This window comes from Salminus brasiliensis, chromosome 6 (genome assembly GCF_030463535.1).
Source record: "Salminus brasiliensis chromosome 6, fSalBra1.hap2, whole genome shotgun sequence".
Taxonomy (NCBI): domain Eukaryota; kingdom Metazoa; phylum Chordata; class Actinopteri; order Characiformes; family Bryconidae; genus Salminus; species Salminus brasiliensis.
In genome coordinates this window covers 34,248,367-34,271,419 of record NC_132883.1, presented here as the reverse complement: position 1 = coordinate 34,271,419, position 23,053 = coordinate 34,248,367, and the positions used below count along the sequence as shown (strand labels likewise).

The window sequence follows — 23,053 nt, the reverse complement described above, 5'->3', positions numbered from 1 at the left end:
ATTCATATTTTAGACTGGCACTGATGTCCTTTAACTGTCCTTTTTGACCTCTACTTGCCAAGGTTCCCTCTTCAGTCATATTTCTTACAAGCACCTGGTTTCCTAGCTGCATGATTAATTCCTGCAGTGTCAGTCATGATACTTTGCACCATGTGCACCTGTCTACTGTTTTCTGGGGTGTGATTTCTGAGGTTTCTGCCGCCTCCTCTTCACTTGTCAGTCTGAATGAAAAAGTCTGTAGCAAAATGCAGGTTTTGACTGAACTGCATAAAGGAGGATGAATACCCAATAACAATTATATCATCTATGATGCACCATTATATAATTTACTGGACGTTTTACACTTTTTTGCATTTCAAATGATACTTGGTACCATGAATGACTAGCATTTCTATTGTGAATCAGAATTGCTCTGGTGCTTTGGAAGCTCAAAGCTTACACAGATGAAAAAAAAAAAATAACATGGGCCTCTCATTTGGACAGTGAGTTCTACCTCTGAGAGCCCTATGTTCTATAGAAAAACTTAATATCTTAAGACTTTGTATCTTAAAAATTGATACAAATGCAGAGGAAATTAGGAAAAGGGGTACAAAATAATAGAAGAATCAAAGGTACAGGGTGTACTGTACTGAGTGTACAGATCGATAATAGTAAAGTGGCAGCTCAGTCCCAGCACTCAGGCACTAGAAAAGATCGCCATCAGCATCTGGGCAAGATGTAGATTTGTATGGGGCACAGGCAGCGACTTTGAACCTGATCTACAGAGTTCAGTGGCTGTAACTGTAGCCTAAAAGTGGTGTAGAATTGTGACACCAGTCATAACCATAACTAGAGCCCTGCAGAACACTGGCCTGTATGGGAGGTTGAGAGCAAAGAACCTATTATTAGCTTTAGTGTATCGAGTCTTGGAGGGGAGAAATCACTCTCAGAAATATATTATCAGATAAGCTGTGTATTTTAAGTAATTTAGGCTAATCTTTATAATAGAAATTTATCTTTTCTTGTTTTTTTTTTTATAATAATATACTTAGACATCTCACCTTACGCAAACAGAACAAAATATTTTCTACAAGGAATATAGAAACTTTAAAACTTATGGTAAAGGGTAAAGACAAAGGAATAAAAAAAGAACATGATGATGTTTTGTAGATTTATTTTCCACCTTCTTGTTTTTAGGTATTTAAAACTATAACAACTTGAGGTGTACAATGATATGCATATTTCTATAGTTCTATAGTTTCTATATAGGACCATTACAGTGGCACACCAGTGATTCTGACTGGGAAGACCAGAAGTAAATATACCAGTAACTGCATGATATGCTCTGAGATATATATACAGGATTTGTATGTATCCATACCTCAGAGCATGCCATGCTGTAATTGAACATTCACTCCTACTCCTAAACAGTCAAATTGGAGTGACACTGTGTAGAAAAGATGAGTAAAGAAAAAAATGGTGCATTACATACACTCGATGTAGAAAGGGTTGCCGTTACTGGAACCCTTTTGGTGCTATATATAACAGTGGACTAAAGATTTTCCACCACTCTGAAGAAGTATTTGACCAGGCAAAGATATAATGAGAATACTTTAAATAGTTATTTGAGTTGCCATGGTCTTATGTAGAACTATATTGTGTATAATCGTTTTTAAAAGTTTAGTTAGAAATTAAAAAAATTACTAATATTACCACCTATTGCATGGGTGCCCTAAAACCTGGCATGCTGACCATATCATTGAGGCTGCACATGTACTTGCATTGACCTATTAGTAGCTCAGTTACTGAGGTGATCCTTCTTTGTTGAACTTCAGGTGGTACAGGTTCTCTTCAATATCAGGAAAAATTATAACAGATTTTCAACTTGCTGAACATCTGAACAGACTCTGAGGGTGACAAATATTTATTTTGCTGTCCACTTCTTCACTGTGTAAATGTGTATGTTCACAGTAGGGATGGGTTAAAGGTGGAGGCCGAATTCCATCTGTGTCCAACACAGTAAATTTGATAGTCTTGTCTTGATTAGCTTTATATTTTTCAGGTACTCAAGCATTTTGCAGTGTAGGAGGAATAGGTCAGGTAGAGGCAAGACTGCCTGGCAGAATTATAGAAAATTTGGGGTAGAAAGGATTTTGAACAATGAACAGTTCTGCAGTGTTCTATGCTGCAGGAAGTTTCTATCTAGTCAAATGAGCTCCCTGTCACCTCTAACTGCCCCAGTGTAATCAAGATCAGCTACTAGTGTGTTGCTTTCAGTGACTTAAAAGGGTTCATCAGCATTCAGCCTATGAAGACTCTTCTTGACCTTCAGCTTTTTATGCTCTGCTTTTATGCTCTGCTCACTGCTTTGCTTTGTTTACTTGTTATCGTTGGCCACAATTCATAGTACCCACATGTCTCTTGAGTGCGCTACTTCCCTTTTCCAGCTAGGATTGCTTTCTTGTCACCTCAGCTGCCTCAGTTAAACATGGTAACTCCTGTTTTTGACTTTGTCTAATAGTACATCTAAAGATTATTACATAGTTGTACAGTTATATAGGAAAGAGCATCAAATACATTTAAATTCTACCTTTATAAATAAATAAATATAATATCATATAAATAATTTAAATACTGAAAGTAACTGGACTTTCATGTGCAATCACGTCTTGTTACGCATTTGGGATTCAAACCCAAATTGACTCAGCTAAGCTCTGCACTGGGAGTGGTAGAATTTCACCATATAAGCCGAGCAAAAAACCCCTCCTCAATGTTTGCTGATGTGCTGGAGTCCATCAACTGGCTGGGCGTACTTATTGATAGCTCCTTCAGATTTCTTCAGGAACATGATGAAAAGCTCGGTCAATGAAGTTGAAGGGTGTTGTTTCTGTGTTTTGATAGAGTATCTTAATTAGCTGCTTAATAATCAGTCATTAGACTAATGTGCTTCACATGGATATCACAAATGAAGTCATATCCTTGTTCACAATAGAGTGAATATCATTTATAAGAGAGAGAAGAGACTTAGGATATTTAAGCAGGAAAATAAAATTTAGCAGCATATTCCCTAAATTTGCAGCCTGGCCTGCAGTCTGTATGAGGAAAAAATAGATCAAGACTGATTCTTATATAGAGGACACACACTCAGAGGAATGTGTTCTGCTCTTTTGGAGAGTGTAGTTCATAAGGAAGATGACAGTGCAGGTGATAAATGATAGGATAAATCCATAATAGCACAAAGATTGTTGTCAGGGGAGATGAATTGTATCAACGATCTGAGTCTGAGATCGATCTCAGTGTGTGCTTGTGTGTAGAGTTTGATCATGCGCACACACACACACACAACCAGGGAGAGAGAGGGAGAGAGAGAGAGAGAGAGAGAGAGAGAGAGGGGGTGGGTGGGGGGGGTATGGCATCTTCTACCTTCATTTTGTACACTTTTATGTCCAGTTAGATTTAAATGAACATTACACAAAATTAGGGATTTTGCAGTAGTTATATATATATATATATATATATATATATATATATATATATATATATATATATATATATATATGACTTAAACATAACATATTTCATTGCTTTTTATCCTGTTTAATTATTTTCATAATATTTAATCCCAGAAACTCTAAAAATCCAATTTATTAACTAAATCAAATAATTAAATAAATGTGTAAATTAGCTGAATATCTCAAACAAGGTGTGAAAAGCCTTTCATTTTAAAATTTTTCACCCCACGACTTTTAATCAATATAGATCCTGGGGCAATGTAATGTTTTTCTAGATACAACCCAATGTGAATTCCTCATGGTTCAAATATACACTACTACACATGTATCTTTTCTTTCATTGGAACCATTTGTTATTAAACTTTTTTCACCTTTAACTGCATGAGGCACCCCTGTGGCTGCAAACCGTTTCAATAAAACTGCTTCTTAACACTGCATAAGTGTGTAGGTGTGCATTCTTTTTACTTTTCTATCTGCTCTCTGCAGTGTTATTATCCACAGGGGTAACATTAGTCAGACCATAGTCAGAAGTCTGGTACCCTCTGAATCCATTAAACCAAACAGCATCGAAAGTATCATTGGCTATGTAGTGGGTGACTACTCCTACTACTACTGACAATTCAAAGAACCATTTGAATGCCATAATCTTTGTGTAGCCAAGTGGTTCTTGTAGACCTTAATAAATGAAGTTTGTAGTAATAAATGTACTCACAGAAAAATTCTAAATGGCTTCTTTTACTATATTATGTAGAATCCCTTTTCCCTTTTGCTTGAAGTATATATAGAATATAGACCTCAGATGTCACCACCAAAACATGGTGCAACCAATAATACAAAAATATGAAAAAATGTGTAGTTATGGCAGGTAAGCAACACTAACCAATTCACAACTTTTGATTTTCTTATGTTTACTTGTTGTAGGTTATAGGCAATACATAGAAAGGAATAAAGAGTAATAAACAAACAAAGAAAAGGAAAACTGCTGAGCATAGTGTTTACTGTTTGCATTTGAAACTGTTGTTTGATTTCAATGGTGTAGTTAATGCTAGGAAAGTTCACCTCATTGAATTATTAAGAACAACTCATTGTATGCTGACTTTCTGTGAAACAAGAAAAAAAAGTCATGTTCTTATAAGAAGAATAAACCCTGTTAAGTTATTAATAGATAGCAGCCACAATACTACTGCATCACGGAGATGGGTGTAATTACTGCAGCTATGTTTGCCAAGTTTCACTCAGTGTACTAGTTTAGATAGAATGCACACACTCATGCCAGCACAAATACAGCTCTGATTAACAGGAAGCTTATACATCCCAAAGACATGAAGAGCAATTAGTAGCTGATGAAATATCACAGCAGTGTGGGCTATCTGTAATAATTTATTCATACATCTGTGTATTTAAATCTCATTAATTTAACAACTCTTTGGTCCTTGGCCTTATTAAACTTTATTTAGCATGCAAACGGTGAATTGCAAAGACACAGCCCAGGTAAATTTCATTAAAAAAAAAGAAAAGAAAGAAAAAACACAAACAAAACATAGTTGCAATCAAAATGATTTAATCCTCAATATCAAATTAGGTTTATTAGCTAAATTAGCAAACATTCAGCTGTTTGCAATAAACCAATTAAACAAGACTGATAGCTCATTACAACTAATGTAACAAGTGCTTTCTCCCAATTCAACATAAAATGCCACTTTTTATGACTACTGCAGATTTTCAAATGGCTACACTACCTGGACATGGCAGAAAGAGGAAGCCATCATCAGCTACCACCAGATTCCTGAGGAGGAATGAATGCAGAAGTCAATTTCAATTTGCACACCATACAGGAAGCCACTGAAGTTTTAGGATTTTGTTCGGGCCTATGGATCATAACTATGGTCAAAACTTTGTCTGTACCTCTAGCTCTTTGAGCTTCAAGTACAGCCCGTCTTGACCCAACATCCTTCAGGATGCATGGTAGACATGCGTCAAGACTTTTCTCTGTCCTGGCACTCCAGTGGTGGAACGAACTTCCACTGGCTGTCCGCACAGCAGAATCCCTCACAATCTCCAAACGCAGACTGAAGACTCATCATTTTATATTGCACTTAAACAAGCACTGAGATATTTATTAAACAGAGTGTTGCACGTAATGATGTGTGTATCTTTCTCTCTGGGTAACAGCACTGTTTTTTGTTTCTGGTAGTGTTTGAGTTCATGGGTAGTTTGGACTCTGACCTATTTTGTTTTGGCTGGGATTTATTCCCATAATAGACAAAGCACTTTTGTAAGTCGCTCTGGATAAGAGCATCTGCTAAATGCTGTAAACGTAAATGCAAACGTCATGTCTTTTGTGAGAAAGCTAAAGCTTGGGCTTCATTGCACCTTGCAATGAGACAAATATCCCAAACACAACTCAGAGTCCTCCAAGGCTTGGTTTCATAAGATGTACTGGAAGATTCTGGAGTGGTCGTCACAGTCGCCTTACTTGAACCCCATAGGAAATCTTTGGCGGGATATGAAGAAGGTGGTTGCAGTACGCAAACCTAAGAATATTAGTGAAGTGGGGGTCATTACCCATTAGAAATGTCCAATCTATTCTAAGAATGGGGGCCTGTGTAAACTATATGCAGATGCTTAATATTTTTGCAACGTCCTGATTTTCAATGATTAAAACTTTCCAATACATTAAGAAGCAAACTTACACAAAAAAAGACTGAATACTGGACCTCACTGTATAATAATATGATCTCTGCTTATACTAAATAAGATGTACTGCTCAACCGGGATATTTCTACCGTTACCTGCCCCTGTAGTGGATATCACTTTTACTCTTTTAGATAGATGCAAAGTTCACAGATAAGTATGTATACTGCTGCTTGTGTAGCCAATGTGTACACATTGTTAGCAGCAAGAAACAACAAGTATACTGTAGCCCTAAGAAGACAAACCTGCTGACTGACCCACATGAGAGTGGTCAGAGTTAATTTTTTCTTACTGGAAAAAAAAAGGAATGCCAAATAAATTGGTTCCTTCTGTAAAATACATAAAACTGCTAATTTACCATCCCACTATCATGCCCAAATTTGATACGGGACATTACTGCAGTCATTTAGGGAAGCAATTTGGGCTTAAATAAAAGAATGTATTTCTCATTTGTAGAATTCTGTGGCACGCAGCCAATAAGACTTCCTTTCTGTCTGTCTGTCTACACCCTCTCCATCCTCAATATATCAAAAGATTCTTGAAGTTTAAAGTCTTCGGCCCCAATCACTGTAATGACTAAGCAGTAGGAAAAAGAATCAGGCAAGAGTGTATGAATGTGACATCAGTGCAAAAGCACATTTTCCTGTGTAGCTGTGCTGGCCTTCAGACTAACAGATTACATTTCCCCAAATTATTTCCCTAATTTATTTAATATTTAAACATGTCATCACATCTATTTTTATCCAGTTTTCTCTCCCATTTCACCTCCTTTTCTTCCCCACTGTTTCTAGAATCTTTAAATATCTCCTGTCTGATGTGATGTGACCCTGGCTCAGCCAATGAGATTCATAGCACTCCTTTAGCATGGAGATTGAACTTGAAACTGCAGCACAGCTAACATGCTTCTGTTTCATTTTATATTCATATCTACAGCCTTATTCATTTTCCTTTCTTCTCTCTCTATAGCCATCTCTGTTCATCCACACAAACTCTCTCGTTCTCCACCTCTCTTCTTTAAATTATTAGTTTTAACTGAGCAGAAGAAAAAACTGGATCGGATATAGGACGAGAAAAAATAATCAATCCAATCCAGTCCTAACAAATGTAGCCAAAAATGAAACACTCAGTGTGTGAAATTGTTAGCTCTATATTTCGTCATGTGACGTAGTGGAATTCACAGTGATCCGGATATTCCATGTTATTCAGTGGAGTAAGTAATATTTTGCCATTGTCAATAGCAGTAACAGCACACCACAGCGGAACATTTCTCCAAACAGTGGTGAAATAAACCAGATGTTTATTTTTTTGGAAAACAGGTGCTGAACGTAGCTGAATCCAAGGCATACCCCACGCTTACACTTCAGTGAAAAAATGCAATTAGATACATTAGCATGTGTTTAAAATGCACTTCAGGATAAAGTAGTGGCACACATCGTTTCCCAACACATGGACAGGAAAGCCAGTGCTATTCTAGTAATGCTATCACCAAGACAACAATGTTTTTTTCCCCAACACCAACATGTAAACAAAACATTTGAGCAGTCATGGAATAATAGCCCGTTTGCCTTACATGAAGTGCTTTTAAAATATTGCTAAGCCTTATATTTAGTAGTTTAAGTTTAAGACTCAGTATTGGCTGATTCTCAAAACCCTTAGAATCTGTATCGGAAAATAAAGCATAGTATTGTGCCACCATTGTTTCTTCATGAAAAAATTATGCTTGCAGACATTTTTCTGGGCAATACACATTTGATATTTCTATAGTGCTATTTCATTGCGATTCCATTGTGTTTGCCCATATTCTCTAAACTACCTGAAAATAAGATCTGCCATCATAGTTCACAGAAGGCTGCAGACTGGTCGTGTCACTGCTTGCCACTTGGTCTTTGGCATATGGCCAGATACAGATGTGGTTCCTCTATGCAAGGATAGATTTCTGTCTACATACTGCCCAGTTTGTGCTTACTTCTAAATAACAGCTCTAGTGTCCTCAAAACCCAGTTTACTGGGCTGTTGTGCACTGGCTATATTTGCACTGGCTTTGAACACCTTCTGTGTATTTGTTCCATTCTTAAGCAGCTGTTCATGAATTTGGATTTTCATTATAGTGTAATTAAAGGGAATTTATTGTGTAATTATAATTCATATTTAAATACGATACAGTGGTGTCTCGATTTGATAGATTCTTTAATACATAAAAATGTTAATTTTTTTTAGCTTATTAGAGAATGGTTTATTAAAATAATATAAAAGATTCATTTATTGTTCATTTTTAAAACTGTATAATTCTTAACCTTAGGTTTTAAGGGTTACAAAAATGTGTGAATTTGACCATTCATTGGAAAAGTTTGGTACCCTTTACGCCTCTCTTGTTTGTTTTGTTATGAATCAAGATTTAACAGATTTAAATCTAAATGGCACTGTAATAGTTTTTTGCTTCCATGGCAGAAAACTAAATAAAATATCATGGATATTAAAAGTACAGAAATATGGATGATCAGCTCCATGTTGTGCTGCTTGTCATGTATCGTGAAAATGTCTAATAATGTGAATTATTTTTGGTGCTTCATTGACATTTAATTTAATTCCAATGTTAATTACAACATTTAATTTGTTTTACTCAATATTTATATATTTAAAGCAAATGAATTAAAGTCACAAAAATATTATATTTATTATGTTAATATTTATTATGAATTGTTTTTCCAGCCTAACATATTACAGTGTGTGTGTGTGTGTGTGTGTGTGTGTGTGTGTGTGTGTGTGTACCTATGTGTCAGAAATAATGGTGTGAAATCTGTTACACAACTGTTATGTTTACTTGGTGCTTTTGTGAAGTAACATCTCTCTCTCTCTTTCTCTCTCTCTCTCCTACAGACTCAGCTATAGTGAATGGAGTGTACTGGTCAGAGGCTTTGAATAAGGTCTTTGTGGACAATTTTGAGAGAGACCCGTCCCTAATTTGGCAGTACTTTGGCAGTGCTAAAGGCTTCTTCAGACAATATCCAGGTGAATTAAAGTTAGAGTTAACAGCTGTTCAAAGAATGACTTAAAACTGTAATGCTTAAAGAGCCGATAACCTACTTATACCTTATATTTGCTTCCTGAGATTCACCACAAGACATGTGTGTAGTTTATTGTACAAACAGTTTGAAATCAAATAAAAATGTATTTGTGTAGCACTTTTTACAAATGATGTTATCACAAAGAAGCTTTATAGGAATCCACTAAGAGGACAAAAGATCAACAAAATATGAACCATAAATAACAAAGTCCCCTGGTGAGTAAGCTAAAGGCGACAGTGGCAAAAGCTGAAGGAAGAAACCTTGGGAGGAACCAGGACCCATCCTCCTCTGGTCAAAACTTCTTCTTCCCAGGTGTACCAAGTAATAGTAGGATATAATTAATGTAATGATAGTAAGAATAATATAAGTAATGAAGATGATGACCATTTTTACAAACTCTCCATTAGAATTACACAGGCTGTTTATGTCACTGTCTTTTCGAGACATAATGTGTGTCAATGATTCCTAATTGGAAGCTCTTTATCAGCATAGAAGGGCCAACTAACCTTATAGACACTGACTAGTTGGAGACATTTTGGACATGACATAAATGACATATACAGCTTAGTTTGTAACGTTGTGGACTATATGGAACACAAACACCTTTATTGGAAAATCAAGAGAATGTAAATTAAGTTGTTAAAGTTTTCAACTTTTGACTTTTTCTCAAGAATTTAGTATGCATCTAGTGTGTCTCTGTGTTTTGGAACATCTCTCTGTGGGGTCACTTGCAATTTAGCATTTTGTTTGAATTTTTATGCGAGATGCATTTAGGTTGTAATTTTCAGGTGTGTGTGTGTGTGTGTGTGTGTGTGTGAATGATCATGTGAGTGACAGTCAGAGAGGTGGGACACAGCCTGAGTGTAATTAGCTTGGCTAGACCTGTCTCCCGCTAGACATCATGGCAGCCAGGCAAGCTGAGAGGCTTTAGTCAGATTGAGTGACAGCTGCGAGAAAGAGTGAGAGAAAGAGGTGGGTGTGTTGGTTCAGTGAGGACAGCGCAGTGTCTTGAACACTAGTTAGCTTAGTAGAATATTAAACAAATATGCACAAACACACCAACACACACATCTGGTTGAAAAAACCCTGCACATTGTAAGCTGCATTTGTGAAATATACAAGAAGATGGTAATGTTTCATTATGCCCTTTTTTTTACAGGGATAAAGTGGACGCCGGATGAACATGGGGTAATAGCATTTGACTGTCGAAATCGAAAATGGTGAGTGTAGTTGCTTTGTAAGTGGTTAATCCAGTGGTCAAGCCACACAAAAACCCCTATTCTAAAAAAGCAACAGTTCAGCATATGCTTCAGACATAGCTGTATATCAGGTAAAGGTCATTTAAAGGTTAGTACAGCCATCAGCTTCTGTTCTTTCCTTTATGTGCTTACAGGTACATACAAGCGGCTACATCGCCTAAAGACGTGGTGATCCTAGTGGATGTGAGTGGCAGCATGAAAGGCCTCAGACTGACCATCGCCAAACAGACCGTGTCTTCCATACTAGACACACTGGGAGATGATGACTTCTTTAACATTATTGCTGTGAGTATCAAACACAATTGGTTTTTTTTACACACATTTTACTATGAAGACTTGTAAACCCACTCATTCATGCAGTTATCCAAACAGCCAATCATGTGGCAGTGGTGCTGATGTCCTGGTTCAGCACAAAGTTTCTCTTAAATTTACTCTGAATGGCCTAATAAAGAAAACATTTTGCCATTGGAAACACTGTTGATGAGGTAAACAGAGAATGACCAGAATGGTTCGAGCTAACAGAAAGGCTACAGAAAATAATCAAATAACCACTCTGTACAATTGTAGCGGGCAGAAAAAGCATAGTAGCATGTCGAACCTTGAGGAGGATGAGCTACAGCAGCAGAAGGCCATATCGGGTTCCACTTCTGTCAGCCAAGAACAGAACAGTGGCTTCACTGGGCACAAGCTCGCCGAAACATGACAGTTAAAGACAGGATAAGTGTCTGATGGTCTGATGAAGCTAAATTTATAGCTGAGGCAGATGGTAGGTTCAGGTTCGGTTGATTTGGTATCAACAGCATGAATCCATGGAGCCAACATGCTTTGTGTCAACAGTGCAGTGGGGACAATTTTGGGCCTGTTAAGATCTATTCCTTAAGGAATTGAGGCTGTTTTGAGAGTGAAAGGAGGCCCTACTCAGTTTTAGTATTCTTAATGGATTGCTTTATTTATTTATGTATTTATTTATTTATTTATTTAATGTGACAGTCCACTGATCTTTTAAAAACAGTAATGCAGTTTTTGAATCATTCAGAGTGATTTGTTTTCAGGTGATGTTCAGAAGATACTGGTGAGCCTGGAGAAACACAATGTATGTTTGTTTGTTGTATGCATACACTTGATAATGTTGTTTGTACCTTTCCACTTAAGGATGACTAAGCAAACAGCAGTGCAATCAAATCAATCATTTACAGAAAAGCACTGAAATGGTCTGAATTGACTTGTAATACATTTTTTTACACTTACATAAAATGTTCTTACTGAAAGTTGACATTTTTTTGAGATACAAAATGCTTGTATTTCACTAATTATCCACAGTGTGAAGGCAGGTCTGTCTGTTTGGCCATCAGTGCATTTGTGTTACCTCAAATGATCTGCTTTCGCCGAACCTTTTCTGACTGACAACAAAAACGTGGGATTATGTATTTGTGTGTGTACTACTGTTTTTGCACATAAACTTTCTAGAAATCTAAACGATGCAGACATAATCTTATTATTGTATTTTGTGAACAATGGTTTGGTGGTTTGAGTGAAAGAAAATATGATATTTGATACTGATATTTTCACATAGCTTAGAGAGTTTTCAAATTAAAAGGAAGTGATATGCTGTGTTTGCCTCATGTAAGATTAGAATATACCCAGACCATTCAATATGCGAATTTTTTTTTTGGTCTTTTTCCTCAGTGAGAATCTGAATATGGTATGGTATCACACTGCTGACAAAAATCTATTAAGGCCTATTCTAAAATTAAATTAAATTCACCAGTAGGGAAAAAAATCATCTATAAACACATTTTAATGTTCCTCTTTTAAAAATCCATTTGTTATTCTAGACTAAAGTAGTACTTAACAGTTATAATCACCATATCCTAAATGCTCTAAACATTTGCAGAGATATCATCCAAGATAAACATTAGTTTTGCTTCAATAGGTTATTTTATGAGATGGCAAAATGCCACTTTTTTCTAATACCTACAGTATGTGCAAATATTGAGTATTGGTGATACTGATTTTTAGCCAGATATTTTCTTTTTAACCACTACCACCCTTGAAAAATAAACATTTTATAATTAATGTGATACAATAACCCAACATAAAAACATAGTTACATTTTGATACTATTGTGCCACCTCTGCCATCATTATCATTATTATTTCGTAGTAAGTTGTTCATTCTTACCAACAGAGTTGCTTACTATTCTATTTTTAAGAAGGAGGCAGAGTATACCCTGTAAGCAGACCACCTGCAGTTCACTGATGTAGTCTATCTTTAGTGCCAACACACTTACTTGCAGTCGATTATAAAGCCTGTAATTTACTACGCCCACACTCTGCTGTAGTCAGTACAGTGTACACTATATGCTTTAGGATAGACTTCTGCTTTGAACATGTAGACAAAACATTCAGTACAATAACTGCAAAAAGGGTTAGCCATCATTTGATGCTTTAGGGCAGTCATGCCAGACTTTTTATTCCAACACAGATGCCAGGTGTTCCTGCCAAGAGATACTGGATTTGTTTACTGGATTGAACAGAGCATGAATGCATATAAATGCACTTTAACACTTTAACATTTGACGTCCAGATACATTTACCAGACACATTTACCTAAAAACTTTAGCTAACCTGCTGCCCTAAAAAAGGTAAATGAATCATTATTGATTCAGTTTTAAGTGAAACTTCTAAACCCTTAAGCGTTTAGAAGTTGAGCTGAAAGTTTAGTTGGAATACCATGTTGTGTGTTTATATTTAAGTTTCTTTAACTCAAACTATTAACTTTAACTGAAGTAAATGTTAACTGAATGTTTATTGCTAATTTTAGCAAAAAAAAAAAAGAACTCTCAAATACAAGTGGACATTTTAAGTAATTGTAAGCAGCTTGCCAAATCTTAACAGTTTAATCCTGTGTTTAAAGTGTTTACAGACTACATCAAACTCGTTTACTTTAAGAAAATGTGACACATGATATGATATGTGTGTGGGCATATACACTAAAGAAAAGTCATCTGGCTCTTAGGAGATAAAAGATGGCTGATATGTCACGTCTATATGGAAGTAAGGTTGTAGAAAGGGGAGAAGATATTACAGAGTAATTGAACTTTGAGTGTCAAAGAGAAGAGAAGAAGACAGTAATGGAGGGAAGAGATGTGTTAGAGGTACAACTGAAACTGTATGAAAGGGGGGGGAAATAGGGAAAGTCTCTTTCTCCTAATTTTCAATTCTAAGTGGATCGTCAATCCAGCGAGTCATATTCTGGGCCAATTAGATCACATTCGAATGAGCCCATTTGACTTGCAAAAGAGTGTTTTTATGCTCGACCATCCTCCGAGCCATGATATTATCACATCTTGGTTTGATGATCTTTGATGGATTTGAATGTTCCCCCATTTGGTCCCAGGCCAATTTTCTGTGCTTCTTTTTCACAGAAATCATTAGCCTTTTTTATATTGCATAATATCGTAATAGTGTTAGCAAAAGCGAAAGCCTCTTTTTCCCTCTGTGATGTCAGACAGGCTGATGAAACAATGACCGACTCTGTTGCTCATTCTTCAGTCAAAATAATGGTTTCTTCAGAACTCTTTGATCTGAACAATAGTTCTTGTTGTGCGCTGAATAGAGGCAAGTGTTTTCCTAGCATAACTGGTGTGTCTGCACTTGTCGGAGAGTGTGCATCTCGTTGCCTTACACTGAGATTACTGTGGTACACCCGGCATGGCGGGGTAGGACGGCATCGTTTTCTCATTTACTTTGAAGTCTAATTTCTAGTCATGCATTAAATTAACAATATTATCAGAAAAAGCCAGACGGGTAGTTGGGTGGTGGCGTTGGGGTGGAGTGGGGGGGTTAAGCCGTGGAGCCGTGGATGGCGGGGAGAGGGAGCTGGAAGCCATGCAGAAAATGAAGAAGGAAGAAAGGGCTGATTATCGGGGATGGAGGGATGGAGGAGTGTAAGGAGCGCACTCATGCCTTACATGGGATCTAGTGCTGCTGCTGCGGGAATATGCTGCTGGCTACTAGTTGTGCTTTTAAGACTAGAAGAGCTGACATGGTGTGGTCCCTGTGATCAAATGTGTACTGTATATGAGAATGCTCTTGAGTGGAAACACATATGCATAAAAAGTCGGGCTCACACTGCTTCAAAAAAAGAACCGCTATTGTGTGTGCATGAATGTAAGCATATGTGTTTGTGCAGTAATCTACTAGGCTTTTATTATATTTTCTTTTCATATGGCAATCACTGTTTCTGTGTGCGTCTTGATAATTAGACATTCTTGTTAGCGACATCCTTTTACTGTTAATAGTCCTCTGTGGCTTACGCTGATCTGATTACATAAAAAAAACAAAAACAAAAAAACAAAAAAACATGCCAAGTGTTTAATTTTCTCTTAATGGAGCCACCCCTCCCTCTCAAATGCTGTCTGACATACACACATACTCGCATAAATTAGCAAATTATCCTCAGGGATCGAGCTACAGGTTGCATTGTAGCAACTGTTGGAATAGGGTAAACAAACAGCAAGGTTTTATTTAAAGAAGCAAATAATGAGCCTGGTTTAATTAGTTTTTTTCTTCTCCCTGTACTCACATGTGCAGTACAATGAGGAACTTCATTATGTGGAGCCGTGCCTGAATGGAACTCTGGTGCAAGCTGACGTCACCAACAAAGATGTGAGTCCATGTTTGCCTTACTATTTGTGTTTGTATGTCTTGTCTTTCTGTTCTTGTGTGTATGGGTTCTCTTTCCTAGTTTCGCAGCACTAAATCTTTTTTGCTGGTAAAGACGTATAACGTTTGATTAAAGGCCTCCTGCGTGGCGCAACTGTATAAGAGTCATAAACTTGTGAGCTCCATCTATGGTGATGCTACAGCCATCTGAGATTGGGAGTTTAAGAGAGCATAATTGGCCTCGCTTTCTCTGAGTGGGTAGTTGGGTTTGTCGGCTTAATGTGACTCGGAGGAAGCGCATACTAGCCTTTGCTCTTGTCCTACACTGGTGAGACTGGGGAGTCCTGGGTAGTGGATGGAAGAAAAACAAAACTTTAAAATAAGCACAGATAAACATAAATACAGTACACTGTAACACCCAACGCTGATATCCATGAATTGAATATATTAAAAAAACAGATCAGCATGTCCAACAGTTACGCTAATGTGTACTATACAAAGGGAGTGCCATCCTAACCACTCAGAAAGAGTTACACCATTTATGCTCTCTGGACTCCCTGATATGGATGTCTAGCCATAACCTACGATTAAACTGGTGGTTGATGCCTGATTTATGTGGTCGCACTGTAGGTACTTACTGAAATAGGGTCTGTCTGCATCTATCTACATTTCAGCAATATGTCTGTATATTGCAGAAAGAATTAATTGTGGCATTGCTATTTATATCTTGCTATGTTATGTAAACACACAGAGTGGAGATTTCCAGTGGTTGTGTTTGATTTCATTTGATTTGGAGAACTTTGGAGAAGTCCATGAACTACAAGCACCTAAATTTTCTGTCATATCAGAAATTAATAACCAGTAACAGACCGTTTGAGAAGGTAATTGTGCATCACAGCCCATCTCACACTGCATGTAAAACGTCATTAGATAAAGCCTAAGTTCAGACTGATCCCGAAGTTTAGTTAGCAGTGACCAAAACAGGCAAAAATCTCGGTATTTTCCTGGTACACACTTGACCGAGCACCTGAGAAGCATGGTAATTAGTAAATGAGTTCAGGTGTAATAAGAGTGAGTACTTTGAGCTGCATCTTCATTACAATTCTATTGATTTAGATTGGTTATTGTTTTCCCCATTTTTTAAGTATGCAGTCCCACCAACATTCAACCCACATTCCTTTATGGCCCCCTGACAACAATGTATTGTGTGATGTTAACCAGAGTTGAGCAATGTTAATGTGGCACAAACCTGGGCAATTTACCATTAGCCAGATTACATCACATTACATTATATTAATGTAATATATAAATATAATATGAATCATGATTTGTATTTATATCCGTTAAATAATAAAAAATAAAATGGATATACAGTGCCGCCACACATTTATCAGACCCCTTCAGCTTTTCCACCTGTTTTTTATGTTTTTTGGCTCAGCGGTCTAATGCGCTACCATGCCATGCTACTGAAATGTCCCATTCACATAAGTATTCAGTCCTCGCTGAAAGTTTGCCAAAAGGCACCTGAACAACTTTCAGACCATGAGCAAAATAATCCTCCGGTCTGATTAAATGAAGATTGAGCTATTTGGCCAACAATTGCAAGTGTGTAGAGGAAAACAGGCACTGAGCATCACCTCATTAATACCACCCCTGCAGTCAAACACGGTGGTGGCAGCATCATGCTGTGGGGATGTTTTTCTGCCACAGGGACTGGGAGAGTAATCAGAATCAAGGAAAAGATGGATGCAGAAACATTTAGAGTGATTCGGATTGAAAGTCTTTACTAGAATACTTAGGATCTCAGGATGGGGTAAAAATTTACTTGCAGTTACAAGCAGTGGCTTTAGGAAGCACTGTGGAAGTCCTAGAGTGCTTCAATATATATATATATATATATATATATATATATATTACTGTCAGAACTGACCCACCAATCAACCATTACTGTAAAAAGAAAATGTCAGCAGCATCTAGCTCATTCTGGTGGGGTACAGGCCACATCAGTGTTGGTGTTTGGGGAGGTCTTCAGATTGTGTCTGGCCCTATGGAAGTAACAAATGGCTCTTGGTAAAAACAACTGCATGCTGACATTTCTCATTAAAGTGCAGATTCTGAACCTTTTGTGGAAAATAAACTCGTTATTTTTTACCATGTGTTTGTCATTACCTAAACAAACAGAAAACAACCTAAATATGCATCAAACACAGCATCATTCATTACACATAAGCACATAATTACATTTGAACAGTGCAGCGAAATAAGCAAACTCTTGACCTCAGAGCGTAATTGGTTATATTCAGCATGGGAACAATATGTTCCATCATGGATGCATCAGTGATCCGCTCCTCAACAATCTGTACCCTCAACCATGATAACCTTCACATACAGTACACTTCCTTCTGTTGGGAAGCTGACAGAGACACTGATAGCAACACTTAATAGTTCATCTTTACACAGAAATGGCAAAGTAGAGGTACAACGGGCTGTATATGTATGCCCTTGGCTAACTAGACGCGCATGTTGCATATTATAGAATCCGTGCAAGTTATTCCGCTTCTGTTCGTGCCTTGTTGACGAGGTCTTCTTAAAGGTGCAACAGATTTTTTTTTTTTTTTTTTATCTTCCAGGAAGATGTACATAATTCCCACAGAGCCGCATATCTATAATGTAATCTGCAGTTCTGCTGCTGCACCGTATACTTTCCACACATTCCAAAGTGGAGAGATTAATACTGAATATCACACTGCTATCACAGCTGTCATTCCTGTCTGATATGTGCACTATCAAAGCCAAATCACAGCTCTCTGAAATCATTCCCTGGCAGTACACACCTGTTTTACAACACTTTCTGATAGTAGATATCAGTCCTGTCTGTCTTTCTGCTCCATCTCTGTCTCTCGCTCTCCCTCCCTCACACACACACACACACACACACATCCATACTGCCTTTCTCACTCTCTTTCACTCACATATAAACACACACACACACACACAAGTTGTTTTCTCTCCCTATTTGCCTCTCTCTCTCTCACTCTCTTTCTCACTCTCTCTCTCTCTCGTTCTCTCATAAACATACGCTGTCTGTCTCTTTCTTATATTCTATTTCTCTCTTTCAATGTGGCTAATGTACAAATACAGTGGAGGAAATAAGTATTTGACCCCCCCACTGACTTTAAAGGTTTTAATACAAAAAAATAAATGAAACGTCTCATGATTTTATGAAAGCTTACTTTAAAAGGGACACATAGAATATCAAAAGAAAAGCTGAGAAAATTACATTAAATGAGAAATAAAAATTAACTTGAATTTCATTGAAGGAAATAAGTATTTGACCCCCTAGTAAAACATGATTTAATACTTGGTGGCAAAACCCTTGTTGGCAAGCACAGCAGTCAGTTGTTCCTTGTAGTTTTTATAAGGTTTGCACACAGTTCAGGAGTAATTTTGGCCCCCTCCTCTCTGCAGATCATGTTCAAATCCTTAAGGTTTTTAGGCGAAGCTTCAGCTCTCTCCATAGATTTTCTATGGGATTGAGGTCAGGAGACTGGCTAGGCCATTCCATGACCTTGGCTGTATGTTTTGGGTCTTTGTCGTGCTGGAAGACCCATCCACGACCCTTTTCAGTGCCCTGGCAGAGGCAAGGAGGTTGTCCCCCAGGATTTTGCGATACATGGCCCCATTCATTTTCCCATCGATGCGGTGAAGTTGGCCTGTGCCCTTAGAAGAAAAAACACCCCCAAAACACAATACTCTCACCACCATGCTTGACGGTGGGGATGGTGTTCTTAGGGTTATATTCTGTATTTTTCTTCCTCAAAACACGTCAAGTTGAGTTGAGGCAAAAGACCTCAATTTTGGTCTTGTCTGACCACAGCACCTTCTCCCAGTCTCTCTCGGAGTCATTAATATTTTCATTGGCGAACTTGAGGCGGGCCTGGACATGAGCCTTCTTGAGCAGAGGAACCTTGTGCGCACTGCAGGATTTTAAACCATTACGTCTCAGTGTATTACCAATGTTTTTTTTGAGACTGTGGTCCCAGCTGCCTTGAGATCATTAACCAGCTCCTCCCATGTAGTTCTTGGCTGATTTTTAAACTTTCTCATGATCAATGAGACTCCACAAGGTGATATCTTGCATGGAGCTCCAGGCCTAGGTCGATTAACAGTAATGTTGTACTTCTTCCACTTCTGAATAATTGTACCAACAGTTGTCACCTTCTCATCCAGCTTTTTACTTATGGCTTTGTAGCCCATTCCAGCCTTGTGTAGGTCAACAATTGTGTCCCTGACATCTTTAGACAGCTCTTTAGTCTTGCCTATGGTGGAGATGTTGGAGTGTCACTGAGTCTCTTGGCAGGTGGCCTTTTACACAGGTGACAATTTGGGACAGGTGTCTCTCATGCAGGTAACGACTTCACTGAGATTAGGATGTGTCAGTGGTCTGTGGGAGCCAACATTAGTCGTGGTTTTTAGGGGATTAAATACTTAGTTCCCTCAATGAAATGCAAATTATTTTTTATTTAAATATTATTTCATTTTCTAGATTTCTAGATTCTTTTTGATATTCCATCTCTCACTGTTAAAATGAAGCTACCATAAAAATCATAGACTGTTTAAGTATTTGTCAGAGTACAAACTTTCAAAATCAGTGGGGGATCAAATACTTATTTCCTTCACTGTATATACATACATGAACCGATTAACCATAACATTAATACCTACCCATATGCCTATTAGTTAGGTCTGCCTTGTGCCACCACAGCAGGTCTGAGCATTCAAGACTCCTCTGAAGGTGTCCTGTGATATCTGGCACTAGGACTTTGGTTTTCCCAGTGTTCCAGATAGCTGTTCTTATTTCATATCTGCTGTTCTTACTGGGTGTGATGAGCTGGCTGGTGTTTAGATGGGCCTGTTGGGCAGTGCTGCTGCGTGACTGCTGCCTGTTAGGACCTGTTTTATTGTTATAGAGCACTACGATCAGCTCCCCCTCTCCCTCTCTCCCTCTCTCTCCCTCTCTCTCCCTCTCTCTCCCTCTCTCTCCCTCTCTCTCTCTCAATGTATTTCCTACATAAGCACACATACATTACCTATCTGTTTCTTACTCTCGCATACTTACTCCTTCACCCAGTTTCTCTCTATGCTCTCTATCTCTGTTTTTTCTCTCTGTTCTGTCTCTCTCTCAGACACACGCACACATAGGTAATAGGATCGGTGGGGCTGAGGCTGAGAGTAGAAGTTATTACTCTGATTACTTCTGATGAGACATCACAGAGGGGGAAAAGTGGGAGGTAGCGAGGATGTTGGGGGATGGGGTGGGAGAGAAGGACAGAATGACAGGAAGGTGGAGAGAAGGAGGGAAAAATGGACTGAAATGTGAAACCTATCCTCTTGTTCTCAGTTGAGAGTCTTTGACCAGTCAAGTAAAATTACTCTGCTTCCAGTAACAAAGCTTTAAACAGTAAAGCCTGGCAGTATCAGTGTGTTGGTGTGCCTTTCATCAGCCATTTGTCATAGATCTTTTATTAGACCTTTTTTACTTGAAACTGATGAGATATTTCTTAAAAGCCTTATTTTACAAAATACTGTGGAATATAAAGAGGAGGAGAGAAGTGGAAATCTGAATGGGATAGCTTGTAACAAGTGGGTTGTAACAAAAAGCCATTTGGTGTGAGCTTCCCCAAAGCTTTGTAATGCTAATCACTTTCCTAAGAATGTTTGTTAATTAAAGAGCGTTTGCCAAAGGTACCTTCTGCCAAAGGTACTACGCAAATGAATAGTGCTCTTTTATTGCACCTAAAAATGTATATATAGTCATATCAGAATATTATGACCTACATAACTCCCACAAAGTTGATGGTTTTCAAGATGCTACCACCCTTATCATCGTTTTGTACCTTCACCTATGACAATTGTTTTACACACTGCTTCAACTGACTGTTATGATCGCTTACGATTTTCTTGCCAAAATTTTTTTGACGTTTGAGGTTTGACTAAGCATGTTGTTTCAGGGGAGTAGTCAAAAAGACTACTTGTTACTTATTTGTACAGCTTATTTGTTACGTTGTTTAACCGCTTTCGGAACTGACTTTTGTTTGTCATTTGAGACTGAAGGAGCAAATTTTAGTATATCAATACTTAAATATCAATATTGACTGTGAAATGACACAGCCCTTCAGTTTTTTAAATCCTTAGTTGGTTATCCAGTTCAAGTAGACAGAAGCCTGATCTTGCATGACTGAAAATACCAGTCTTTTTATAATACTGATTTTAACAGTCATCGTCCACTTGACCTTGCTATTGCTAAATTCCCAATGCTACCTTTAAGTACTGCTGCCCTTAGAAACGTAGGATAGTAAAGTAATGAAACACATTTAAGGATTCTTCATATTTCCAAGCCATAACATTCGATTTGTTTGCCCTAGGGTAACTCTTAAGGTACTCTATATGACCACTCATGTACTATTTATTTCTCTGCTACCTTGCTAATTAGCAACCTAAAGGCTACATAATTACATAAAGGCTACAGAAATAAAAGCAATACACCATGGTTCTAATCAGATTTTTTTAGGAAGAGAAAGCAGTTGACCATTAAAAAAATAAAACCATTTTAATTTAGTGTTTTATTTCAGCAAGTTTGAAATGGAGTCTCATGCTTGGGCACATGTGAGAGACTTTGACAGTACCCTGCTTAAAAAGCAACACATTTTAACAACCAACTTGCATAATTTTAATGTGAAATGAGCTTGTTTTGTGTGGAATCTGGCTCATCCAAAGTAGCAAAACAATTAAACATAAGCCAAGTAAAGAAAAGTACAAACTAAACCCTGTAGGCCAAAGGAAGGCTTTCATGTAGCACATAGCTTCAAATAATTGCAATATGTATAACATGTGCAATATGCAATATTATTTCAATGCTTTCTTCTGGCCCTGTTCTGCAAACCCTTATAAACCTGGACCTCTTTAAGGCAGCCAGCATCCCCAGGCAATCAGAACCCCTGAGAGGCAGAGGAAGAAGGAGCCGGGGAAGGGAGACACACAAACAGCTAAGCCACTGATTCAGTTGAACACGTCTGAATTAAATTAGCATACATTTGGGCTTAAAGTAGCCTGATTTTCAGAGACAGCCATTTAGTGTTCCTCTTCTCTGTACTAGGACTTGCGATGAGCTGGTGACAGTGTAGCCACGTTCACATTCAAAATGCTTTTAGCTAGAACCGAACAGAATAACAGTAAACTGACTCATTCGTTTAGCTTCCTTTTAGTGAGCTCGGTTAGGCTCCTTCTCAGTACCTTAGAAAAAGAGGTTGAAATAAGTGGAGAGAAATTGGCAAAGGGAGGAGGTATAGGTGTTCCAGTGTCCGTAAGAATGCTCCTGCTGACTGGAACATTAGGAAAGATTTTTTTTCCTCCCTGTCTTTTTCCCCTATTCTTTGTGTGCTTCTACAATCAGTTTTAAAACACCTTTAAAATGGCATTGAATTACTTTTCAGTACACCACCTTCCTCTTCTTGAAGTCTTCCAAGTTCTTTAAGTTGAACAATTGAACAATGTTTCTGCTGCTCCAAAGTGACTGGGGAAGTCACTCTCTGCATTGCGTCCTGACTTAGTGAAGTGCTATGCCCTTTGACATCCCAGGCAAGTGATTGCAGGTAGTCTTATCAGTAGGCTGACGGGTAAAGTAGTCCCTGGATATCTGTGAGTTGTTTTGGTTTTCTCTTATCTTCCGACCGAGTTAGAGAAGTCATTATGCTATCGCTCTTGCTCTAGCCCCAAAGGTTAGAGTGGAAGTGGTCAGATAGCACTCTACCTTCTATCCATTGCGCCCGCTCTTCTATCCATTGCTTCCCTTTTTATTGTCCTTGCCTGTCCTTCAC

The 23,053-nt window shown here is 37.9% G+C and overlaps 1 protein-coding gene across 3 annotated transcripts in view; it reads left to right on the top strand.

Annotated features, from left to right (window-relative positions):
- cacna2d3a (calcium channel, voltage-dependent, alpha 2/delta subunit 3a) overlaps positions 1–23,053 on the top strand; it is a 241,835-nt gene that overhangs the window by 93,431 nt on the left and 125,351 nt on the right. For all 3 annotated transcript variants that reach the window (XM_072682138.1, XM_072682137.1, XM_072682136.1), the window contains exons 6-9: positions 9,063–9,194; positions 10,410–10,470; positions 10,644–10,794; positions 15,105–15,179. In XM_072682138.1, the coding sequence (XP_072538239.1) occupies positions 9,063–9,194; positions 10,410–10,470; positions 10,644–10,794; positions 15,105–15,179 (419 nt within the window). The remainder of the gene's footprint in view (positions 1–9,062; positions 9,195–10,409; positions 10,471–10,643; positions 10,795–15,104; positions 15,180–23,053) is intronic.